The sequence below is a fragment of the Rattus rattus genome, chromosome 9 (assembly GCF_011064425.1).
Source record: "Rattus rattus isolate New Zealand chromosome 9, Rrattus_CSIRO_v1, whole genome shotgun sequence".
NCBI classification, from domain to species: domain Eukaryota; kingdom Metazoa; phylum Chordata; class Mammalia; order Rodentia; family Muridae; genus Rattus; species Rattus rattus.
In genome coordinates this window covers 73,661,101-73,687,783 of record NC_046162.1, presented here as the reverse complement: position 1 = coordinate 73,687,783, position 26,683 = coordinate 73,661,101, and the positions used below count along the sequence as shown (strand labels likewise).

The following is a 26,683-nucleotide window of genomic DNA, read 5'->3' as shown; positions in this document are numbered from 1 at the left end:
TAGGGGGCTGAGTCTTTCCACATCACGACAGTCTCCCCCAGACATACCTACAGGTCAACCTGACCCAGACAAGTCCTCACTGAGACCAAGGTGACAGCCAGTTCATGTCTTTTCTATTTTTTCGGTGTTCGTTCTAGGTAAAGGTGTTCTCATTCCTCCCCAGACTCTCGGAAAGTGCCTCAGCTGCATCTGGCTTTCCTTGGTTGCCTGACCAGTCCCTTCTCCACATTGTAGCTACTATCGAAGCCTGGTTGTATTCCTGAGCGTGCTGGGTAAATGGATGACTTCACCGACAAACCAACACACTTTTTATAACTAATCTCAATGCCTCTCACATCCCAAACGAAAGTTGCTCTGGCCAAGCACTGTCCTCATAGAGCTACCAGGCCTAGAAACACAGACTGCACTGGGAGTGGGCTTCACTGGGGGTATCTGGGGGCCAGTGTTTTCCTGAGGCGTAGCCAATACCCAGCAACTTAACCCTCCTGTCTTCATGGTAAAGGAGACAGCACTGCAGCTCCATGTTACTGAAGAGGCACTGAGAGCTCTGGAGTAGCACCGGCATTCCGAGCCTCGATATTGTATCATCAGCAACAATGGTTTGAGAATTAGGATGCCCTCTATAAAGCTAGGAGGATTCATTTATATATTTTTGTTTGTTTGTTTGTTTGTTTCTGGCTTGGACAGACAGCTTAGAAAGTTGTCCGGCGTCAGCTGGACTTGTCGAGAAACCCATTAACCTTAGCCTTTCTGAGAAAATCTTCAATAGCATTTATTTGCAAGGCAAACTATGAAGATTTAGGATTTGCCCCGAGACTCCTCTTCCACACTGCTCTTTAAATAAACATTTCCTAATCCAAAAGCAACCACATCTATTTTAGACTTTTATCTTTTGAAACCTAAATTCACTGCTTTTCCTGAGTTTTACAAGAACAGGTCTTCAAGATAAGGCACAGTAAGGCACTCTCGGTCTGCCTCCTCCTACCTATCTGAATCTAGTAATGACTACACGTCCAGCTGAATGATAAGTGAGGGGCATTTCCGAACACTTGGCTTTGTTTTAAAGGGCAACATTTTGGAAGCAGGCTCCCGGGACTGCATCCAGCTCCACTTTCCTGGAACAGAACTAGAGCAGCTTCTGCTCAAACTCCAGGTAAAGTCAGAGAGCAGGAGCCAGTTCAGGGGCTGCCTGCAGGCTTTCCCTGGAGTCGAGCACGCTGCAGGACAGCAGGTGCTATAACCCCTCATCACAGTGACCTTTGGGTGCCTTTGTATGCCCAGGGAAGGAGACACAGCTCTTTTCCAAGCCAGGCTGGGACTGAGAGAGGTCTTGGAAGCCCCACAGATCCCCCGTGGGCCCTGTGCTGTTTCTGTACTGGTTGGGTCTACTAAGTGTTCTGTGGTTTACAGAATTCTGAACTGGTGTGCGACCCTGCCAGGCTTCTTTCCCATTCTATACCAGGGCTCACCTTGAAGGAGAACTGTTGGACCCAACTCATGTCAGACCCTGCTGCGCCTTGACACCCTGCCTAAATTCTGTCTTGTTGGAGATGATGGATATCTCTGGCTTGGGGAATGAAGTCTGGCTATCTCTCTTGTCCTATTCAGTGTTTCTGCTGTGGACGTTCAGAACGTAGTAAAAGTGCATGGGAGAGCTTATTTTTTTCCTTTGAGATTTATTCTATGTTAATGTGTATGAGTCTTTCATCCGCATGTGCACCGTGCATGTGCACACCTGGTGCCCAGAGAGGCAAGGAGGGGGCGCTAGCGCCCCTGGAACTGAAGTTGGATGGCTGTGAGCACCGTGTAGGTGCTGGCCATCAAACCTAGGTCCTCTGCAAGAGGAACAAGTGCTTCTAAACACTGGGCCAGCTCTCCAGCCCCCTGTGAGAGAGTTTTGAAGATATACCTCCAATTTTTATGAAGTTAATAAATCCAATAAGGGGAGAAAAGGGCAAATTTTAGGCACAGGGAATAAAGTTCGTGAGTCGGCTTCTTACCATAGACTCTCCTGTGCTAAGTAAAGTAAAGCCACAGCGGTCAGCACTGCTTAACCGCAGAATGCGTATTTATCACTGAGCCTTTACGTTTTACCCAGCACACCGATTCTCTTTTTACCCCTTCATTCCCCATTTTACAGGGTGACAAAGCTGAGGAACAGAGAAACTCCTTGCCAAAAGATTCATAGTGAATAAGAAATGGGGGCCGGGGTGAGAGCCCAGACATTTGTTTCCTAAGCACTGTCCCATGAGCAGCGGATGCCACTATCCCAAGAGGGCTGAAGGGGAGCACTGGGGCCAGCTTGTCCAGGGGCAGCTGGTGGGACACCTGACTTCCTTTGGCCAGCCTGCAGGGAGCAGTGAGAGCATGGGGCCATCTCTGTGAGAAGCCTCTTTGGAGAGGGCACAGACTGGGCTTAGGCTATCAGCAGCCATGTTGGGTTCCCAGTGCAGCTCACGCACAGGAAGTCGTCTAGGACGTAGACCCAGGTTGTCGTCGTGCAGTTACGACGGGAAAGCAAGCCAAACGCTCAAGCTACATATTTCGCTTGGGAAAGCCTGGCATAACACAGCACAGAAGGAGGGCTAACCTGGAAGACAGATGTCACAAAGGGGTTTCACTGTGTCCTGAGCTTTTATCTTGCTTAAATCTGAAGTGGAAATTAGTTTTGGTGACATAATGCCGACTTTGGCTCACCCCTAAATTCTTTAGGAATGTGAAGCAGGAAACTGGATTTAGCTGGTGAATTAGATCAGCATCCAGATAATTCAGGAACCAAATCCTCTTTTCTGTCATAGCAGGTATTTATCAGAATTAAAGCATGCACTGTCGCCAGCCCCCAGCTCCCAATTTTTCATCAACAGACTCAGGTTAAATCTTTAAGCTTTCACTCTGCGATGCTAATTAGGAGTTGGAAGTGTCAACACGCATTAAACCAGCGGTTCCTATCCCAGTGGTCTGCTGTTATCTAACTTTCTTTTCCTCCTTGTTCTCTTCTTGTTGAGACAAGGTCTTTCTACGTGACCCAGGCTGGCCTTGAGAGATCCAACTTCAGACCTAGTCTTAGCCTCTTTCTCTCCTCCTGTTCCTCCCCTTTTAACCTGAGGCCCTGTGCATGGCAGTTAATCACTCTGGGGGTGTGGATGGAATTGGCAGACGGGGGTGGGGGTGGGGAGTTACATCTCAGTTTGCTGTGCCCTCTCACCCGTCTCCATGGCACATATATTAACCTCCAAATCACTGTGCTGGCTGGACAGCCACTCATAGCTCTATGGTCTTGAGTTCTGCCTAGATCGTAACAGGAAGATACAGGTGGTGGCTTGAAAACACATTTGCCGTGTCACGTCTGCTGTTTGGTGAAAAATATATCCTTCCACCAACTTGGATCTCTTGCCTAAACCCTGGTAGGTTTTAGCTTGATAATTCTTCAAGTTTGATGTTTTATAAAGTGGAAAGTGAATTAATTCCCTGCCTGTCAGTATTGTGAGTTTCACACGGCGCTTGCTCAGTCTGAAAAACATCTGTATTATTAATTAGACAGCCCAGATCACAGGATGGACCTCAAAGGTTCATTTTAATGACTTTTATCCACAGATGACAAAGCAGACAGCTACTAGGGTTTTAGTGAGAAGGCTATCACGCTGAATGAATGGCGTTGCATGATTTGAGCTTACACTCAGCGTATAGCGATTAAAACCCAACCTCAATTCAATGCAGTATTTGCAGTGACCTCACCTGCTCTACTCTGGCCTTAAGATAGGAGTGAGTAAAAAACCTGATTCTATTAGTCTTTCAAATGAGAAATTGACTTGGAGCGTCCCCATATCTCCCCGTCCCCCACCCCACCCCACTAGGAAATAAGGAACAGGGGTTGGCGCTTGGCTGGAGAGGACAACGCGACAGAAGTCAATTTGGTCTTGACTTCATTAAAGAGAATGTGGGCGGTTAATCCGAGTGAAAGGTGCCATTTTCTACAAATGCATTCAGACTTAACCAGACCAGTGGTTGCAGGACAGCGCTTTTAGGATTAGGAAGCTACTGTGATTGGGATTTTAATGACTTGCGTGATGTTTGCTATTTCGAATTCTTCAGCAGTTAAGTTTGGCTCCTTTCCCAGGAGGCAGACCTTTCTGCCTAGTTATCCCAATTTGCGTGTGGTTCCCAGAGGACACAGTTTTGTCCCACAGATGTTGCCTTTGATGGGAGGAGCCTGGGGCATTCTAAACTTTCCATTTGAGCTTCTTGTTAGATAGTGAGTCTCTCCTGCCCCAAACAGAGGGCTGGCCTTTGCTTCAAAGGCAGCATAAGAGTGAATTATTTACCAAATCACACAAAAGGAAGGATTTATCAAGTTCCCTGAGAGGACAACCCTGGGACTGGAGGACTTTATTACTCTTGCTCTCAGCTGTAAATAATGTCATTCAGATGCTTTTGAAAGCTCTTCTTCCTTAGTAATAAAACTTGATACCTGGGGCCAAATGCCTTTCTCACCCCCCTCCACCTGCCCCCATCCCCACCACAGAAGAGCCATGGTAAAGAAAAGGCAGCAGCATTTGTAAGGAGTAGCACAGAACGTGGAGAACTGGGCCTGAAGATACAGGAGCATATTCTACTGAGAAATTAATTGTGTGCAGGCTCACTGGTCTTCCGAGACCTAACTGGGCACTTGGCAAGTCCTAGGTTAGTCAACCCCACCTGTTTGTTGTCGTTGTTAAGACTGGGATCTCAGGAAGGAAGCCACTCACCTGCAGAGGGTTTGCCCGGGCTCACTTTCTCTGGCTTCTTCAGTGTCATGGTGCCTTTGTGTTTCTGCTTGACAGATGTTTGGTCAATGGCTGGAAGTTTGGGCTCACTCTTAGCTGTAGGTGCTTTGGTAGCTGATCTTGCTTCGCTTAAGGAATCCTCCTCACCGGAACTCTGTGGAACGGAAGAGGCGTGAGTGTCAGTGGTCACCTTTGCTAAGCACTGGAGCAGGACACGTGGGTATCAGTGGGCCCCTCAGTGTCCCCTCACTCCAAGGGATCTTGTGTTTGCCACTCAGCTTGCTCTGTGGCCAGGGAGATTTTGAAGGATCTGGACCACCGACTTCGACATTAACAGGGAAGCTAATGGCTCTTGTGTTGCAGGACATATTTGAGAGACTGCATTTCTGAGTCAGTTGCTGGAGCACATTATGAATGCGTTTCTGACCATTGGGTAATCTGATGACCAATAAACAGCTCATGCTCAAGGCTAGATATGAAAGGAGTTGCTTTTAAATCAGTGCTTTTAAAGTGTCTGCTGTTTGATATCTGAACTGTTTTGAAGACGGTGAAGGAAAGTTCCTTATGCTAATCCATATGCTGGACAATGAAAAAGAAATTTAGATTGTCCCCCACTACACAATCAATTGATTCAATCAGATCTCAGTAATCCAAATCATTGCCCAAGACAGATGGATCTCCTAAGAGGTCCCCTCCAGTTAGTCTTCTACAAAGAAGTCAGTATAAATCCACATGAGGACAAGTCACAATTCCTACAGTGTCAAAGCATCCTGACCCAGGTGTGCAGATACAATAAAAATTATCCAAGTATTCAATAGTTTTACCCTTTGCCAGACTTCTCCCCATCAAAGAAACTATGCGAACGACGTAAATGACAGTCAAGACCCTGGCTCCAAGGGTGATCTGAATGCAGCCGTGTGGCTCCAGGCCCCGGCACTAGCATGCTCTGCGAGACCATGCCTCTGTCACAAGCAAAACCTAAGGGTTTTTCCCACCTTTGGGTCTAGGGAGGTTCTCCTACATGGTGCATTAGTCCAGTGCCTGTGAATTCTCTGAAGCTGTGCTTTGTCCCGGGCCAAATTACATCCCCGGCTGTTGTGGTCCTTACTGATCTTGCTTGTCATGATTGCTGACACTCGTGGTGTTTTGTTTTGTTTTTTTTTTTTTTTTTTTTTTTTTTTCATTTCAGTGGCTCCTGACTCAGGAAAATACACTGAATAGCTCTGAGTTATTGGGTGCAACGTAAGAGAAACAGGACTATAAAAAATTCCCACTTGTCCTTCTTCTGGGCAGAAAGAAGTCTGTACGTCTACAGGTGGGCACACCATTGTTTCCCACGAGGACAAATCTTATTTTAAAATTTAGGTTTTGGATATGGCTTTCAAACAAATAGTTATTGTTGTTCCATCCATTATCGGAAAACAGGCCACCCTCAGATAAAGTGGCAGAGAGAGGAGACGGCATAATGAATCAACTGTTCTCTCTCTTTCAGTTCTGTGACTTAATAGAAATCTTTGAAAATGATTCTGAAATGTCAAAGATGAATCATGAGGTCATTTCTGAACACGAGATGAGTTCTCTATTTGCAGCAAAGTGGGTGTTTGGCAAATTTTAATTCTGATGCTAGAGACTGTCATTATGACTGGGTGACGGGAGCCAGAGTAATGGGTTTGGATCCCCAGAAGAGCAGCAGGGAGCCTAGGACAGAATTTCTTCCCAGACTGCCTGTAGGCTGAGGAGTTCACTCACGCAGGCCTTGTACTTTAGCGTGTCATTTCCAGCCCGCAGCAAAGCAGCAGTGGCTCCAATCCGCCCACATCTCTCCCCATTCCCCCAGCCCGGCTGGAACTCCTTGCTGGCCCCAGGCGGTTGGGACCTGGGAGGGTAGGTAAAAGGCTCTTTACTGGGTAGCTGTTAAGCCTGTCAGCCCTCCTTAGACTTCCATTCTTTAGAGTACTGAAGAGGTGAAACAAAGTTTGGCCAATTAACCTGTCACGGGACTGTGCCCCAGGTACTAAGCATATCCTCTGGTTCCTCTTTCTGGTGCCGTTGCCTTTATTGATAGGTGGGCATCATTCTTAAAGTCCAGAAACTGCCCCTAGAAGGGGTGTGTTGTTGACTGGAACTAGAAGGTACAATAGCAAGGCCTGGGATGCCCGCCTGTGGATGTGGTAGTGGACCTTTCCCTCTCTTGCCTCACTGAGCAACCTCAAACTTGTCACTTCAGCCTCTTAATTTTTACCTAATATTTATTTTTTAGTCTTCGCTAATGACCCGTCACACCCTTAGCCACCCTCAGCTGGTTCTGCTCATGAAAATCCATTGTCATCTGGGGCTCTGGGGCAGAGACCTGGTTCTTACGGCTAGTGATCATGTGACCTGTGGTAAGTTTAGTATGACTCGTTAGTTATTATTTTTCCTTGGGTTTCCTCATCTGTGAACAACAGTTCCTACATTTGGGGGTTCCTCATGATCGAGTGAGGTAAGGCATGCATCACTTATAATGACTCATAATAACTGATAACGAGTTACAATAACTGCATTCGAGTACCGCGTGGACTGGGTCAAGTGCCTTGCCCAGGCATTCACTTCCTACCACTTTCAAAATCAGCCAACTCCTGGGCATTCGCTGTCAGCTTGACACCAAAGCGGAAAGCCTATTGGACGGATGCCATCCAACCTAGGGCTCGTGCACAGAGGAGGGTCAGTTCCTGTACGCACTCCGGTGTCGTCTCCAGACCACAGAATCATGTAGTCACGCCAGCCAGCTGAGACTCATCCAGTCTTGAGACAATTCATTCTTTTTTCCCAAATAGTAAAGCTCTAATGTCAAATATTTAACAATATCTGGAGATTATCAAATCAACACTAATAATGTTTTTATGTAACGTGGATTTGAGAACTGTCTTTTCCTGTTATAATTTTGAAATTTACCGTTTCCATCTCCACTCCATATGTTCCTAAGTTGAAATGTCACGTGACGGTGGAGACAGCAGCCCACTGCCGTTTGCTCCTAGGGTAGGAAACCGACTCTCAAAGTGGAAGATCAAACCATTGAAAGGCCTTCAGAGTTGAAGACCAAACCCTGCCTATGCAAGGGTACTTTAATATTGGGAACTTCATGTCCTAATAAAGCTGTGTTAACTCAAATTTATTGGCTAACTATTTCTGAACTGTTATAAATTGTGGATTTAAGGTTTTTCCAAGAAATCACCAAGTTGGCCTTCTGGCACCTTCTGAAGTCCAGAGAAAGGCTCTCAGACGGATTTGCTTAATTAGGAAAGTCAATGCCAGGCAATGGGGAACAACTTGGTAACATAACAGCTTTTTATTTATTTGTTTATCTTTCCCTCCTTCCTCCCTTCTCTCCCTCCTTTCTCCATGGGCTGGGGATTGAACCCAGGGCCTCCGTGTTCTGGCCAGGTAGCTCTACCACTGAGCTACACACCCTTGGCAACATATTGAAGGTTTCAAGTCAGAGCTCCTGGAAGGTGGGGACACCAGGGCAGGAGACAGACGGGAAGGCGCTTCCCCCACCGTGCACGAGGGACTAGAAGCCCAGACCTGGTGCTACTGGATGTGAAATGAGACGACCAACAGGCAGGATCAGAAGATTCGTAGACTCAAGCAGCCAGGGATGGAAAAGCCTTGGTGGGATTTCCCAACCCTTCCCTGATGGCTCCTTTCCAAGATCCAGGAAATTGGTTCTCACTTGTCCACCCCTTCATCCCTCCCTGGAGCCGTGGGGCTGAGGGCTGAGGGATGTGCACCCAGCCAGATTTTGCCATGGTGACGGAAGGCTGAGCTAAGTGGATCCTGTGACACAGGGTAGATGAGGGCAGGACTTTATATAGGGAGGACGGATGAGGCAAAGAGGGCCATCAGGCTGCTGCCAGGAGGAGAGATTGTGTATCTATTATGTTGGGAATAAATTAAGTCTCAGCAGATTATGAAAAGCTGTGGTCAGGTCAATGGACCTTGATAGTCAACAGGGACAACCCAGGAAGGTGGTCCAGGGGACTGTGTACAGAAGTGAGGATCCTCAATCAAGAGTGCTGTCCCCAAGGGCTGCATCAAACTGTGCCTCATGCTTACAAACCATGTCTGGGAATCGAGGGTCACTTCGTATAACCAGACCTCTGAATGGGAAGTAATCAGCCACATACAAGTAAATGTAAATCCTGCTCTAAGCCGGATGTTGCTACAATGTAAAGCAGCCTAAACTTTATCTTGTGCTGATTTTGGGGACATTTCTTGAATTTCTTTTTAATATTGAATAATAAAAAGGGATGTGGACTGATGGTCTTTTGGAGGTTTCTACGGGCTGGGGCATCACCCACTCAAATCAAAGTGCTCCTTTAATCCATGTGTTCCTCACTTAAAAACATGGCCACCAGTGGTGCTAGGTCAGATGAGAATCAGTTATGAGAAGACACTGATATCCACATGTCTTAGTCAGGGTTTTACTGTTGTGAACAGACTCTGTGACCAAGACAACTCTTACAAGGACAACATTTAATTGGGGCTGCTTACAGGTTCAGAGGTTCAGTCTAGTATCATCAGTTGTGGGAGGAGAGGGAAGTGAAGCTTCAAGATTTACTTTGAGATTAACCAACCATCCATTCCCCAGGGAGAGCTCAGTGTAGAAAGCTACTGAAATTACAACAGGATGTAGTCTTGATGCATGCTATACAGACGTATCTATTTTTCTTTCTTTCCTTTCTCTTTTTTCTCCATCCCTCCCTCCTTCTCCTTCCTTCCTTCCTTCCTTCCTTCCTTCCTTCCTTCCTTCCTTCCTTCCTTCCTTCCTTCCTACCTTCCTATCTTTGAGACAGGATCTCACTGTGTGCTGGCCTGGAACTGGCTATGCAGCACAGTCTGGCTTTGAATTCACAGAGATCTTCCTGACTCTGCCTCCCAAATTCTGGAATTAAAAGCTCTATCACCACATGCAGCCAGGTGTGTGTGTGTGTGTGTGTGTGTGTGTGTGTGTGTGTGTCTGTCTGTCTGTCTGTCTGTCTGTCTGTCTGTCTCCACATTCCATAATGCCATAGGGAGGGTCAGAGGATAACTTTATGGAATGGGTTTTCTCCTTCACCCTCTATGTAGCCTCCGAGAATCAAACTCACGACTCAGCAGGTTCATGTGGCAAATGCTCTCACCAACTGAGCCATCTCTTGAGCCCTGGGTATTTCTTATAAAACGAATCAATTCTTTATGAATTTCAGAAACAAGTGTCCAGTTGACATTAGTGGTGGCCATATATTTCATGCTTTGAATTTATTATTATTATTATTAACATCGTTATCATTATTTATGTGCATGTGTGGTGTGTAGGTCAGAAGGCAACTCTTTAGTCCCTCTCCTCCTACTGTGAGTTCTGAGGATTGCATTCAGTTTATCACTCCCTGAGCTGAGCCATCACTGGTTGTGGTAGGGATAGGCTCTGTCTGGTGCTGCAGTGGCCCTGGAGATTGGCCTGGGTTGGGTGTTCCTCAGGTGTAGTTCTGCTATGATGTATTTCCCACTCGTCTTTTGTTTCAGCTAAGAGGACCTTCTGAGAAACGAGACTCAGTCAGCAACTGGAAGTCCCCCAAAACCTCCTGCTCAACCTCCTCAAAACCTCTACTCAACTCCTAACCTTCCTGCCAACCTCCTGCTCAACCTCCCCACTCAACCTCCCCAACCTCCCTACTCAACCTCCCTCACTCAACCTCCCTAACCTTCCTACTCACCTCCCTACTCAACCTCCCTCAACCTCCTCCTGCCTCCTCCTGCTCAACCTTCCTCACTCAACCTCCTCCTGCTCTCAACCTCCCTCCTGCAACCTCCCTGCTCAACCTCAACCTCCTCTCAACCTCCCTCAACCTCCCCACTCAACCTCCCTACTCAACCTCCCTACTCAACCTCCCTACTCAACCTCCTACTCAACCTCCCTACTCAACCTCCCTACTCAACCTCCCAGTTCCTACTCAACAACAACACATGGAAGGAGGCCCCTCAACCTCCCTAATCAACCTCCTCCTGTGGTGCCCTGCTGGGTCTCCTGGAAGGTGGGGAACTCAACCTCTGGGAGGGGGGAGGAGGAAAGGAGGAAGGAGGAGACTGGAGGGAGGGAAGGAGGAGGAGGTGAGGGGAGGGAGGAGGAGGGAGGAGGAGAAGGAGGGGGAGGGAGGAGAGGAAGGAGTAGTACCTTTTTGAGCTGGGGCTCAAAACTGGGGCCAGGTGAGGATGGGGGAAGGAACCTGCCATGATAGGATTCTAGGATCCTGAGCAGAGGGTAGAGGAGGAGGGTGGGGCCAGAGTTTGAAAAGTTCTGAGATCCAAGCAGAGGATCTTAGTGAGATCTTCTTTGGAAGTCAGTGAGAAAGAACCCCATCCATGGAGCCATTTCTGAGTAGAGAACAATGTTGATTTTTATTATGTGTTCCTGTCCTTGAGAGAAATCAAGGCATTCTACAAGTGTGCCAGAGACTAATCTGTTGTTTTCATAGTTTATTCTTATAAAGCACAATTCCTTTCTTTATTACTCAAAGAAGTATGTATTCATATTGTAGCAATAGGGTGCAGAGTAAAGAAAGAGCTGGGCGGTAGTGGTGCACACCTTCAATTCCAGCACTTAGGAGAACGGGTAGGCTGATACCTGAGCGTTCTAGGCCTGGTCTACACAGTGAATTCCAGAACACCCAGAGCTACACAGAGAAATCCTGACTCCCACCCCACCAAAAAACAAAAAAACCAAGCAATAACAAAACAGAATTGTATCGTACGACTTCACTTAGCAGAGTTCTGCACCAATTTAGATCTTGGTGTCTATGTTTGTTTGTTTGGTCTCCCTTTGTGGCTTTGTCTGTCCTAGAACCCACTATGGAACTCAGAGAGATTCCTTCTGCCTTCTGAGAACTGGGATTAAAGGCATAAGCCACCACACCCAGCTTAACAGAACACTTCATGGTGTACTTCCTGTTAACATACTTTTCCCCACTAAGCCACAAAACTACTTCTGAGACCTAAAAATAAATAATAATAGTCCTGTAATATTACCTAATATAAAGAGCATATTGAAACCCATGCATGCCACGATGTCTTTTCAGATTATCTTGTTGGGAATGATGGTTGAACTTTCACGGCAAGTTGTGTCCCTTTAGTCCCTTAGTGTAGAGTAAGGCTCTGCCCTTTTTTGCCTTTTTAGTTTTGACCTCTGTGACGAGGTACAGCCAAGCTGCCTCACACAGTATCTTCTGGGTGTTCCCCATAACCAAATCCAATTCCGTCTTTTGGGATATTTATAGGCCATGTGATGTCCTTCTTTTGTATCACCAGACCAGCAGGCACATTGTTAGGTTGTCCAAATACAGCCAACTCCGTGTTTGATGTCTCAAGATAGCCAGACTATCAGAACTCTCCAAGTGAGACGCCTATGCTCCTGCTCTGTAGTTTGTGGTCACCTGGGGGAACGATGCTTTGCCACTTTGGAATAAGCCTAGTCTATTTCTCAACTTCATCTCCCCAGTGATTTGAGCCTCTTTTGATATGCCCTGCCTAGATTTATACTTATATTAAGGTAGCAAAATGGTTTTATAATTCTTCCCTGGAGCTGGGGACATGGATCAGTCGGCAAAGAGATTGCTATGCGAACGTGAGGAGTTGAATTCAAATCCCCAGCACCCACATACAAAGCTGTGTGTGACAGTGTGTTGTGTAACCCAAGAGCAGGGACTGGGGACAGAGACAAGTGGCTCCCGGAGTTTGCTGGACAATCAGGCTAGGTGATCAGTGATTCCGGGGCCAGGAAGAAACCTTGACTCTAAGAATGGTGGACAGAAATTGATCCTTGACACTGAATTCTGGCCTCCAAACATACATGCCCCTCAAACTCAAGTGTGTGCACAGACACACACACACACACACACACACACACACACACACACACACACACAGAGCCCTTTTATTCTCATGTCTGGGAGCTTACTTACAATGTGGTCTTTATGTTTGATTCAGTCCTATCTAAATTTTGATGCTTACATTTTTGTATCTAAAATGGGACTGAGGCCGGCAGATGACTCAGCGGGTAAAGGTGCTAAGCCTGGCAGCCTGAATCCATTCCGAGACCCACACGGTGCAAGTAGAAAACCAGCCTCCCAGAGTTGTTCTCTGACCTCCTCATGTGTGCTCTGGGATACTCCCAGCCAGGAAAATAAAAATCTAAATTTAAAATAGTGAGAGTCCACTGAAGCTGTGTTTTTTTTAACCGTCTTTTAAGTATTCCTTTGCTTTCTAGTACAATAAAACATTAGAGTCTATCTGGGAAGAGTTAGACATGACTGCCCTAGGTATGGTGGAGAAGGCTTATTGTAGATACCAGGGAAAACACAGAAAGGGGTAGACTGAGCTGGGCCATGTGAGGGGTGCAAGGTGAGAGAAAGAGCTGCCCACCAGGAGGGACAGCCTGGGCCAACAGACTGGCGTAGCCAAAATAGCTGAGTTATATATGGGGCCAGAGAAGCTGGGGGCAGGGAAAGCCCAGCACAGTACTGGGCTGGATAGTGCAGGTAAGGGGTAGGGGCATGGTAGGTCCTCAAGGACCCGGTAATAGGTAGGGACTATGGGATGCTGGGAGAACACAGCGGCCAGAGCACACTTTAATATGTTAATAGGTATCTTGGCCATTTGTTCCAGGTTTGAGACCTAACGGACCTTGCCTACCTTTGATATTTCTCGAGAAACGCTAATCCCTTTTGTCTGAGAAGGCTTTGTACATTCTTTTTTTGAGGCAGGGTTTCATGTGTTCCTGCTGGCCACAAACCTCCCCGTACTGTAATCGCAGGCCTCCCCCATGACACCTGGCTTGAGAAAAATATTAGAAAGTGAGGATCAAACGTTCAAAACCAGCTCTGGCAATGTAGCAAGACTGTTTCAAAAGTGGCAAAGAATAAGAGAGAACAGGAAAGGGGTGTGTGTGGGGGGAAGGACCAGGTGCAATCCATTGCTGCTGGGGTGACATTGTTTATAAGTCCTTTCTTTGGAATAAATTAGAAAGGCATATCTTTAAAAAATCATGACTGTGTAGCAATAGTTCTAATTAAAAATCAACACTATAGGTTTTCTTCTATATTTCTATCCTGCCTATTTAAAACCTTTGCGCTTTAATTATATTACTATGTTGATTCATTTGTCTCATTCTGCAATAAATGTGAAATATTTCCAAGATTATGAGACAAATCTGACTCAGAATAAATCTTCGAGATAAAAACTTCTGGATTCTCCCTGGTTCTTTGTCTTTAGAATCTATTGCTCCGTGGATGGATGTCATAATTCTTTCATTGGCCGCGCTGAATGCTTCCAAGTTTTTCCTAAGAGAAGCAGCGCTGTGTGGCGCATTTAAGTAGCTCTTTAGTTAAGCCCTTAAGTTCCTGAAAGTGGGAATTTATCTCACTAGATTAAAAGCAGCACAGAGATTTAAAATCCTTTTTGCTCCTAAATCATTCTCAAGAAACACCACAGCGGCTGTCCACGAGAATGGCCCTTTTTGTGTAACCTTTGTAAACATCGTCTTATAAACAAAACAACGGAAACAAAACGTTGTTGTTTGGGGATCGGTTTTTGATTTTAGCCTGTAGTTTTATGTGGTTTACTAGGTCCATTTATCTAAGTTATTTCAAAGATATACTTGACCCATTCCTGTTTTAGTTTTGATTTTTCGTTTTATTTATTTATTTTGTGTGTACATGGGCAGGGCGTGGGGGTGGGGCTCTTGTGGAGGTCAGAGGGCAACTTCAGGAGTCATTCTGCCCTTCCACTCTGTGGGTCCTAGGATTCTAGTTCAGGCCACTGAGCCGTCTCAGTGAGAGGTCCATTGTCTGCCTCTTTATTTCTTTGCTCCCCCTCCCCCCCTTTTTTCCGTTTTTGAGACAGGGTTTCTCCCTGTAGCCTCGACTGTCCTGGAACTCACTCTGTGGCCTCAAACTCAGAGGTCCACCTGCCTTTAGCCTCCCAGTGCTGGGATTAAAGGCCTGTGCCACTACCACTGGTCATCCACCTATTTCTGAATAGGATCTGAGACTACCAGAAAGATGGAATTCTGAGAAGACATTTATTCATTGGTTGGGGTAGCACACACTTGTAATTCCAGTACTAGGAAAAGAGGCAGGAGGATTGAGGTCATACTAAGACCCTATTTAAAAAACCTCAAAAACAAAACTCCAAAAATGGATTTAAAAGGTGGACCTAGCAAAGTGCTCTCTGATGTTATAAAGGGGTGGTCCCCAGGGCGGGGCTGGCCAGGAAGAGTGTCCTCGGGAATGTCACTGGGTGTCTGAAACTCAGTGGGGGCTGGGTGACACAGATCCATGAGTTTGTCAGAACTCATTAAATCTTACTTTAAATTGTATAATTCACTGCAATAGCTTTTAATCTCTATAAAACTTAAGACCACAAAACCCCTACGTAAACTACAAAAGTCAAGCAGTCAGCTCTAGCGACATGCTCAAGAGTTTAGGTGTGCGGCTCTGACATCGGAGCGAGCGAGAGCAGAGAGACAAGCAGGATGGTCCAGGGGCATGGGAGGCAGTGGACCAGCCTTCCTAAAGCTGCACCCTTCAACACAGTTCCTCCACTTGCTCATGTCCTGGGGACTCCCAAAACGTTACTTTCATTGTTACCTCTTAACTGGACTCTTGCTTCTGTTATGAACCGTAATGTAAGTACCTGTGTTTTCTGACGGTCTGGCCGACTCCTGTGAAGGGTCATTTGATCCCCAAATGGGTCTCAACCATAGGTTGGAACTACTGTACTACTCGTCTTACTTCCTTTTCCTGTTACTGTGGTAAAACACGCTGCCAAAAGCAACTTAAGGGAGAAGGGCTTACTTGGCAAACAGTGCTGGAGGCCAGAAGAAGGTGTTGGACCCCATGGACATTCTCAGCCTGTGGGTCACAGCCCCTTTGGGGGTCGCATCTCAGATGTCCTGCATATCAGGTATTTACATTAGGATTCAGAACAGTAGTGAGATTACAGTTACGAAGTAGCAGCAGAATAATTGTATGGCTGGAGGTCACCACAACATGAGGAACTATATTAAAGGGTCACAGCCTAGCAAGGTTGACCACCAGTCGCCTAAGGGGATGGTTTAAGAGTGTTTACCTTGCGAATTTAAGGAACCTGAGTTCTGTCCCCAGAGCCTTTGCAAAATTGCTGGTTGTGATGTGTTGTAATTTCAGTTATGGGGAACAGGAGACAGAAGGATCCCTGGGATGCGCTGGCCAGCCAGGCTAGGCTAATTGGTGAGCTCCAGGCCAAAGAGAAACCAACTCAAGGGGGGGTGGGCACGTGAGGCTGTCCACTGGCCTCCATGTGCATGTGCATTAACTGTCATTACTAAATAAGTTATAAAATCTCAGGGCTCACGAATGGGAAGAGGGGACACGTGGCAGACCTGAGAATGTGGGAGAGGGAGGGTTCTACTGTAGTCAGGGGAAAAGCAGTCAGGGCTTGGCTGAGGGGCTGGGGGCTTGTGTGGCAAGACAGAGAAACCTCAAAGGCTGAGGCCAGTGTGAACCAGGGCCAGAGCAGCAAACACCTCCGGGTCCCACAGGACTGTGTCAGTTTCAAGACAAAGTTTGGTTCCTACTTTAAAAGTCACAGAAGCGGCTTCAGCAGGCGAGCAGGTGGGTCTGCCTGCAAACAACGAGCTACCATATTGAGATATGGAAAGTGGGATTTGGAGGCAGAAGAGAGGAAGAGGACTGGCCAGGAGGCCGCTGTCCCCCAAGGCCACTGAAGGAGCTCTCTGGTGATGCCACCTATGCAGATGGATCAGAATAATATCGGGTCTGGTACAGCAGCACACGCCTGTAATTCCAGCTCTCAGGAGACTGAGGCAGGAGAATAAGGAGCTTGAGGATAGCTTGGGCCACAGAAACCAAACCACTACCAACACCAACCAAATAACGCCCAGGAAGTAAGATGTGTAGGACTGGTCGTGGAGTCAACTCGACGATACGCACTGAGGAGAGAGTAAAGGGCCCAGCTGGGGGCCTGTCATCAACTTGGATGGCTTTTTCAGATATCCAAGGAGAGGGGCGAGACTGCAGTAGAGTTTTAAATCTGAGAATCAAAAGTGGGGTTTGAGCTGGAAGCGTAGAGTTGAGAGTCACTGGTAGTTAACCCCTCAACGTTGGCAGTTACGACATTCCTGAGACTTAAGCAGCACACAGAGAGAACTAGTCGTGGTGAGACAGGAGCTTGGACGGTGACAGGTGACATCTTTACAACAACACTCTACCCATCTCTACCTGCCAGCTAAGCTGCAGGCGCCCAGCCACTGTAGTATGAGCAGGACCTGTGATTTCTGTCACCGTGGAAGTCACAGATATTTTCACATCTCAGTAAATTTGTTGCGGATGTCTCAAAATACCCTTCCGCCCATCGCTTGTTATTTAATTAGGAAGCACATACATTACCGGATCACAAGTTTCTAAAAATACTTTGATGACTATTTCCATAAAAGTGGTTTCCTTTGAAAACCTGTGTCTTGTTTTATGCCTGAAAGCAAGTCTAAGGCAATCCACAGAGTTCACCATGTGTCTCAAAGGCTAAGAAGCACTACCCTGCCCCCAACCCCAGGTGGAGAGGAGGATTAGAGCCACACCGGGAGGAAGCCCAGGACTCAGGGACAGGGGGAGGAGGATGAGGAGGGGGAAAGATAAAGTGCCTGCAGAGATGTGGAGGAAGCCAGGGCAAGTGGCTCTGTAACTGCCTCACTGGAGGGTGGTAGAGTGTGTGTGTGTGTGTGTGTGTGTGTGTGTGTGTGTGTGTGTGTGTGTGTGTGTGTCAGTGTGGCCAGCAGCACGAAAAGCTGCTCCGTGGGGAGATGTGGAAGTCACTTGACAAAGAGCATCTCTGGAGAACGACATGTGTGTGGAAACCAGATTGGAGTGGGTTGAGGAGAGAGGAGGAGGTGGGGAAGTGGAGTCAGGCAGTGTAAATAATTCTTTGGGGAACTTGGGGTGTGAAGGAGAAGTAAGTGGAGGGGAGCGGGGGTAGGAAGGCTGTTCTGTCTCTTTTTAGATCATGACTACATGCTGATGGGAAAGCCCTCTGCAGAGTTGGCTGACGCAAGCAGAGAAGAGCTGGACAGGAAGGGGATCCTAAGCACGGAGGGAGGGTTGGAAGTGGGAGGGAATAAGGAGTGAGGTAGGAGAGGGGATGGATTGGAAACTGGGGAGAAAGGTTTTAGGTAAAATTGCTGAGCAGAGACAATGGGCAGCTTTGAGAAATGCCTGGAGGTTGCTGGCTGTGAGCCCATGCAAAGGGGGTGACATTTTCTTTAGCAGTAGTGACTGAGATCCTTTGGGGTAACAGTAAGATGCAGGATGTGTGTGTGTGTGTGTGTGTGTGTGTGTGTGTGTGTGTGTGTGTGTGTGTCTGTGTGTGTGTGTGTGTGTGTGTGTGTGTGCCCTGTGTGTGTGTCCCCTGTATGTGTGTGTGTGGGGTCCCCTGTATGTGTGTGTGTGTGCCCTGTGTGTGTGCCCTGTGTGTGTGTGTGCCCTGTGTGTGTGTGTGTGCCCCTGTGTGTGTGTGCCCCTGTGTGTGTGTGCCCCTGTGTGTGTGCCCCTGTGTGTGTGCCCATGTGTGTGTGTGTGCCCGTGTGCCCGTGTGCCCATGTGTGTGTGTGTGTGTGTGTGTGCCCATGTGTGTGTCTCTGTGTGTGTGTGCCCATGTGTGTGTGCCCGTGTGCCCGTGTGTGTGTGCCTGTGTGTGTGCCCGTGTGTGTGTGTGTGTGTGTGTGTGTGTGTGTGCCCATGTGTGTGTGCCTGTGTGTGTGTGTGTGTGTGCCCTGTGTGTGCCCGTGTGTGTGTGTGTGTGCCGTGTGTGCCCATGTGTGTGCCCTGTGTGTGTGTGTGTGTGTCCGTGTGTGTGTGACTGGTAAGGAGGAGGGCACCTGAGATGCTTTGGGAACTGTGAGGCCAGGGCGTGGCGTGGTTATCTAACTGGATGCTGGAGTCATTAGGTAATGTGTCTGGAGATCAGGAAGGGGACGGCAGAGCATCAGCTGCCTGCCAGGGCCTCACTGCATAAGGGAGCAGAATCAGGAGACCAGTGGGAATGTAAGAGGAGAAGATGATGGAGTCCAACCGCACAAGCCAACGAAATGCAAGAGCTGCTCTCTGGGAGCAGCAGCAGAGAGCCCTCCTCTTTCCTGGTCCTGAGGCAGTTAAAGTTAAAGACAGAGGCCATCTTCCTAACACCAAGGAGGAGAAGGAAGGCCTTGGGAAGAGACTCGTGTGCACTTCCTGTAACCTGACAGCTAGCAGGCTCGCCATTTCTGCTTCCTACTCCCCATGGCAAGATCCGAGTTAAAAATCTAAAATTAGCATTCTCTGGGAGATTTCCCTTGTTTTTGTTCCATCCACCCATCCATGCACCCATCCATCCATCCACCCATCCATCCATCCATCCATCCTTCCTTCCTTCCATCCATACATCTATCCATTCATCTACCCATCTTTCCATCCATCCATCCATCCATCCATCTATCCATACATCCATCCATCTTTCCGTCTACCTGTCCTTCCTTCCAACCATCCATCCATCCTTCCATCCATACATTTTATCCATTCATCTGGACCCATCTTTCATCCACAGATCCATCCATCCATCCATCCATCCATCCATCCATCTGTCATCTGTGGTCCCACTGTATTCAGGCAGACCCACTGAGCACTGAGGGACAGGTGGCTGTACTGACCACAGCCAGTTCCTGAGGAGGACATGTCAGACTGGACAGACACTGTGTTGAGGGACAGACACTGTACTGAGGGACAGACACTGTACTGAGGGACAGCCTTTTGTGGTCTCAGTTTAATCACACTGGGCGACTTGAGGGAGAAACGTGGCTTATTCTTACTCTGCATTCCTAGCACCTAAGCATTGTGCTCTACAGGAATGATTTATAAGTTCTGTATTTTTGTTTATTATTTTAAAATTTAAATTTGTTTTATTTTTAATTGATGAATAATTATATTTCAATTTTTTAAATGAATGAAGCATTATGAAAATAAAATAAAAGGCTATTTTAGGATGAAATGCTATGTGTTATAAAATCTACTTAATGTGGGCACCCATCTGAATACTCATCTCTTGGGACAGAAAAAATTTAAGATTTCAATATCTGAATTTTAATTGGTTTCTAACAAGTTTTTGTTGTTGTTTCAGGAATTAATTGGAACCATTTTTAAAAAGCGGATAATTTTAATAAAATGAAGTACAGTGAGATACATAGTATTTAAAACAGGGGGAAGGAAAGACATTTTATTATAATGTCCTCTGCAGTCTCTAAGCTGCAAAGTCCAATTAACACCAGGAACTGTTTGGGTCAGAGGCCACCGGTTCTTTGACAGTTTCTCTCAGCTGGGGTCACTATTGGTGTAGGGGTCAAGCAGGCTGCACACAGGGTCAGCCTCAAAGACGAGCGAGGCTACCTGCTTATCTTCTGAGCGATGCAGGACAACTCTGCAGAGGCGTCCCAGCTCAAACTGACAGTCGCCCCATTTTTATGTCATGCCCTATTTTTAAATCACCTGGTGGGACTGTGACAAAACGCACAAACCAAGGATGAACGGCACCTGCCAGCCACTGCTTCTTCACTTCCGCGTGGCTGCCGCAGACCTCCGGCCCCCAGGTTTGCGTGCAGAAAGGGAGGGTCTCTAACCTAAGCATAGAAGGCCCATGGGTTTCCTGGAAGGACCTGATAATACTTGGGCCCTGTGAATCCTGAGGAACCACTTGGGGGCTGTTCTGAGGTTTCTCTGCCCTCCAAGCTCCACACTCTACTGTTTTTGTGTCTGTGCTGGCCTGCTATGGCAGAGGGGACTTAGCCAGTGTTGTGATTAGGCCTTGCTAGCGGCACACCAGGAAAAGAACAGAATACTGGCACTGCCTGGCTTCTGTCACTAATTTCAATCCAGTTCACTGGGCATTCTCCTGTCCACGTGAACATTCTGGCTGCTATAGTGGCATGGCTCTAACATGAGGGTGCGGTGTGGTTATTTACATCAATCGTTAAATGAGTCCTAGGCTTCTACTGCATGATGGGCACCGGAAATGCAGCCATAAACGGTGTCTTCTGTTTCTCTGTCAAAGGGAAAGAGGCCTTACCCCATGGTGAGCCTGAGCCCAGAGGGTGCTCTGAGAATAAGAGCTGACCCTGGACCTCTAGAAAACCTGGGGATTTCTCCAAGAACGCGTGCTCTAGAGAGTCAATTCAGAGATGTCTGAATGGGTCAGGTCAATGAGCACCTAGGTATTTATTACCCGAGGACAGTGGGTAAAGGATTGAGGGAGGGATTTTAAGCAAATGGCTGTCATTCAATTTGTTTCTAGAAGTGTCATTCTTATGGTACCCCTTTAGACTGACTGGGAAGGGTAAAGAAAGGCAAGATGGCCAGAGAATTCCTTACTACAATAATCCAGACAGAAAGAAAGAATATCAGGCCCAGCAAGGGAAAATGTGTAGGCAGATAGGAGAGAGGAGGTAAGGTTGGTCTCCTGTGAGGAGGAAGGGCTAGAAGAGGGGTGGGCGGGATCTAAGACAACTTCCAGAAATCTGGCTGGCGTAGAAATAAAAACACGGGAAGAGGAACCAGTTTGAGGGGAGGCGACGCATTCAGCCCTGTGAGACTAAGGGGCTCTCGGGGCAGTCAGATGAGCAAACCCACAGTGGTGTGGTAAACAAGCTCTGAGGAAAATTCCTCAGATCCAGGCTTGTTAGACTGTGGGATGCACATTCCCTCCCGGTGGCGCACTCGTTGGCAGGCGGGCACGGGGTGTCTAGTGCAGAGGTTGTGTGCGGGGTCACTGGTCGCCCAGGTGCACGTCCAGGGTGCGGGATCCGTGCTGGAGTTAAGAGGGCAGCTGGGACAAACAGCACACCAGGTGTGAGAGATGACTTAGCCTCCGAGGGTGGGGCCCTTCAGCAGTTAAAAGCCCCACGTGTGTAAGTCTGTGTGCGTGTGTGTGTGTGTGTGTGTGTGTGTGTGTGTGTGTGTGTGTGTGTGTGTGTGTGTGTGTGTGTGTGTCCTGCCTCGTCAGCAAGCACACAGCCCTGGGGCCAGGAGGAAGAAAGGCCTGGCCCTCAAGGAGCCCCACAATGGACAAGCAGAACTCAGAGAAAATTAAAAGTGTGACTCATGCAACACAGATGTCATATGCTAAGCTGGGGCTGCTTTCATGACTGTGCTCAGGGTGACAGCAGGCTGACACTGACAGATTAATGAGAGAGCCACCGCCTGAGAGCCCTTTGAAAGAGGAGAAGTGAACGTTCCACGGGAAGGTTAGGATGACTAGATACACAGGCAAGGAAAGGAGTCAGGCAAAGTACCTGGGACGCACGCAGCGTGCATGTGCCCGCACTCACACGCACACAGAGCCCAAATGTCACAGCCTTCACTGGACTATCCCATGTGACTTCTGCAGGTCCAGCTTCTGGGGAACAGAATACTTTTCTGGTCCATGGAGTCCTGTTTTGTTTTGGACTTGAACATCACATGGGACAGTTCTGCTCCTGTCTGACTCTCAGTCACAATGGAAATGCTATTTATTGCCATGTGACTGTCATTTGCTGGGTGGTTGCTGAGGAAGTGGAAGGAAATTTGGAGCTATTTATTTTTTTTAATTATGGGAATTTTTTAGTTAAGGGCTGGAGAGATGGCTCAGTGGTTAAGAGCACTGACTGCTCCTGCAGAGGACCCAGGTTTGATTCCCAGCACCCACATGGTGGCCCACAACCATCTGTAGCTCTAGTTCTAGGGGATCTGATGCTGTCTTCTGGATTCCTTTGGTATCAGGTACACATGCAGTTTACATACACACAGGGAGGTGCTTACACAATATATAAAATTAAAAGTAAAATTTGTACTTATTACTGTGAGTGCAAGGGGGGCATGCTATCCCCAAGATGTGAAAGTCAGGGGACTCTGGAGTCCTTTCCCCTTTCATCTTTCTGTTTGTAGATGGCAGGGCTAGAAAGTCCAGTCGCCCAGCTTGCACAGGCCGTGCTTTTACCCGAGGAGCCATCTCTCTGGCCCTGCTTTTTATCTTGTTAATTTTTGAGTCAGCGTCTCAGGTAGTCTAGGCTGGCCTTGAACTCACTATGTAAAGGAGGGTGACCTCGAACTCTTGATCCTCTTGCTTCTATCTCCTAAGTGCTGAGATTACAAGTGTGTACTCTTACTGCTGTAATAGTCAGCATCGTTTTAGATCTTTGCTGCCCCTATTTAGAGATGGTGTGTGTGTGTGTGTGTGTGTGTGTGTGTGTGTGTGTGTGTGTGTGTAGACCAGAAGACCATATTAGGTATCATCTTCAATTGCTTTCCATCTTATTTATTTTAATATAATGTCTCACTATGTAGCCCTGGCTGTTCTGGAACTTGCTCTGTAGACCAGGCTGGCCTCGAACTCACAGAGATTCCCCTGCCTCTGCCTCCTGAGTGCTGGGAATAAAGGCGTGCACCACCATGCCAGTGCCCGTCTACCAGACAGATGGAGACAGGGTCTCTCAGTCTGTAGACTGACTGGGTAGGGAGAGCGCCCTTCCTCCGCACACCTGTGCCATCACGCCCAGCTTTTACTTGGGTGCTTGGGGTTCAAGCTCTGATCTGAACTTTTGCCCAGTTGGCACCGAGGCAGCCTCAACATACTTTTTTTTTTTTTTTTTTTTTTTTTTTTAAAGACACTGCAGGTTACTTGAAGAGGCGTTGTTTTTAATCTCCTGAGTCTGCATAGATTCTCAGGAACAAAACAATTACGGTGCTTATGTTGGGCAACAGCTTTTTTTCCTGCTGAAGCGTATTTTGCTTGCTGGGAGGTTTGGGTGAAGTAAACATTACGGTAAGCAGGCCCGGGCCATGACCAGCTGCTTCTTGGTATCAGGTAAACTGCCTCCACCATTTTCCAGTATAATTCTGGGTCTTTGTGACCTGCAGTTTAAATATTTAGTTGTTCTGCTGCTGGGAGTTGAAGGACGATAACCTTGTTCGTATCAGCAAAATGAAGGATGCTGTGGAAAAGCTGAGCTGAGTCCTACCTTTTTGCTTTCTTCGTTTATTTTTAGTTGTGTATGTGTTGTGTGTGCGCACATGTGTGCGATCCTGTGTGCACATGTGTGCGTACCATGAGTGTACAGGTGCCTACAGATCATGGCGTTGGAGATCAGCGGTCGTTAGCCACCTGGTGTGGGTACTGGGAACAGAACTCTGGTCCTCTGGCAGGGCACTTAACCACTGAGCCATCTCTCTAGCCTCTCCATCTTCCTTATTAGTGAAGACACATGGAGACAGCTTGTCTCCAGTCCTTGAGGTTAGTGTCCTTTGGAACAATGTCCCTTCCAGCAAGGATACAGGATCCAGAGAATGAGGGGGGCTCACAGAATCTCTTCATGCAGACTTGCTGTCTCCCCTCAGTGTCTCCCTGCTCTGACCCGTGCCTCATCCCAGGTTAATCAATCATTTCCCTCATCTTCTCATGGCTATTCTGTTAAAGTTAAGAGAATAATTATCTCTGTGCGCTTATCAGTCACAGCAGCTGTGATGGGTTAGTGACGGTAAGGGCTGCTGCTTTTTCTTCTCCTCCTTCTCCTTCTCCTTCTCCTTCTCCTTCTCCTTCTCCTTCTCCTTCTCCTTCTCCTTCTCCTTCTCCTTCTTCTTCTTCTTCTTCTTCTCTTCCTCCTCCTCTTCTTCTTTCTTCTTTTCTTCTTCCTTCTTCCTTCTTTCCTCCTCCTCCTCCTTCCTTCCTCACTTCTTTCCTCTTCTCCTTCGTCTTCTCCTCCTCCTTCTCTTCCTTCTTCTCCTCCTTCCTCCCCCTCTCCTCCTCCTCCTTCTGACACTCATTTATAGTTTTCCAACTTCTAGATGAACACGTAGAGCTACTGTCTATCTCCGTGATAAAATCTAGTTGGTTCAAACAGTTCGTGATCTTGTTCTTTATCTCTCTAGATAGGTTTATGAGAAGTGACTACGTCATGTTGGCTGAAATGTGGTTGGGCATGAGGCAGAGGTGAAGGAAAATGTTCTAGAAGCCACAGAACCTGTTTCTTCATTGATGCCTGTTACGGCATCATTTGTGGTAGCATTGGCTAACAAGGAAGTTTATGTACATGATTTAATGTTAGCTTATCACTCAGACAGTTCCTTCATTCTCACGATGATCCTGCAAGATAAGCATGATATAGTAAGTGTCCGCTTGGAGGACTGAGGCACTGTGCTTAAACTTGCGCGGTGACAAAAGGTGGAACGGTCTTCTGTTGTGTCTTCTGTACTTGGGAGGAACCTCCCTATAAATAGATCTCAGTAACAGGCTTGATAGAGATTGCTTCACTTTGGACTTAAACACAACCTTTGCAGACCTAAAGGGCCTCAGGTTATGGAGGGAAGACGTGTCCAGGAGCAGTCGCTGGGTTAACTCTGTGTTCAGAGATGATCTGCCCACCTTGAGGCAGGTGTCTGGAAACGATAGCTTGACACGGGAGCCCTTATACTTGATGGTAAATGCCTCTTTTGTTCCAAGCGCATCAGAAGTGTGACAGTTGGACTCCGGGTAAAGAAATGAACCAGTGATGACAACCGAGATACAAGTGTCAAAATTTGGTCATGGCGAGCTTCAAAGAATGATGGAATATCAGAATTTTTTCTATGAATTCAAAAACTGGCTTTCACATTAGCCACTCAATCAGGGATACGCCTGCCTTCCCAAATCAGAAGCAAAATGTGACCCAGAGTTCGAGGCACTGCAAACTCTGGAAGGAAATGATTGGGTGCACCTCCCTACCCCCTGGGAGGGGTTGTTTGGTTCACAGGATCTCCTTGTCTGTATCTTTTTTTTTTTTTTTTTTGGAGCTGGGGCCCGAACCCAGGGCCTTGCACTTGCTAGGCAAGCGCTCTACCACTGAGCCAAATCCCCAACCCCTCCTTGTCTGTATCTTTTTCCAGCCCTTTTCTGATTGACCAAGGATGTTTTGCCTGATGACATTCAGTACACTGGGCTCTGGAAATTGGATCTGTCTGGCCTGGTTCTCCTTTGGGAGATGCCAGCTTTCTTCTTTCTTATCTCAGAGTCTCTGGGAGAGTGGTCCAGCACTCCCTGGCACTGCGCGCCCTTCAGAAGGCGGCTTATTTAATACGTCGTGCATCCCCTCAGGGGTTGGAGATACTGCAGGGCTGGCTGAGGCATTAACATCTGGACTCTGCAGAAGTCCGAGGAATGGCTCAAATTGGCTCAAACTAACCTTTGGTCCTGAGGTTGGAGGTTTTCTTGCATCTGCTTTGAGTCTCTTAAGGGACCTTGGGCTTTTTGTTTTTCTTTTCTTTTCTTTTTTTGTACCCAGCTCAAATATTGGGCAGAGCAGGATAGAGAAGCAAGCACACACGTCATACATCAATAATTTCGTCTCCCACATTGCTCTTCCTCTGTTTTGTGTGTGTGTGTGTTGTGTGTGTGTGTGTATGTGTGTGTGTCGAGAGTTGAATGTCACAGAATTCCTAGTGTACCAAACAATGAGGGTAAAGCAGAAGTGCAAACTACTGTGGAAAATTCAGATTCTATTCATTTTCTCAGAAAGAAGATGGGACCTTGAAGATACTATACAAGCAAGACTCGAGTCTTTGGGATATTATTTGGAGAATTAAAATTGATTTGCAAGTATTGTTTCATAGGCATGGTGGCATAACACAACATGAAAATCCCTGTCCTTGTCATCTTCTTCCTCCTCATCGTCCTCTTCTTCCTCCTCTTCTTCCTCCTCTTCTTCCTCCTCCTTTTTCCTGACAGTCTCACCATGTAGCCTTGGTTGGCCTGGAACTTGCTGTGCATACGAAGCAGGCCTCTAGCTCACACAGATCCACTGTCTTTGCCTCCTGAGTGCTGGG

The 26,683-nt window shown here is 47.3% G+C and overlaps 1 protein-coding gene across 1 annotated transcript in view; it reads right to left on the bottom strand.

Moving 5' to 3' along the window:
• The window catches only part of LOC116910099 (probable E3 ubiquitin-protein ligase MARCH10), a 51,465-nt gene that overhangs the window by 3,398 nt on the left and 21,384 nt on the right, over window positions 1-26,683 (bottom strand). Inside the window, exon 5 of the mRNA XM_032913926.1 lies at window positions 4,746-4,917. Within this exon, the coding sequence (XP_032769817.1) occupies window positions 4,746-4,917 (172 nt within the window). The remainder of the gene's footprint in view (window positions 1-4,745; window positions 4,918-26,683) is intronic.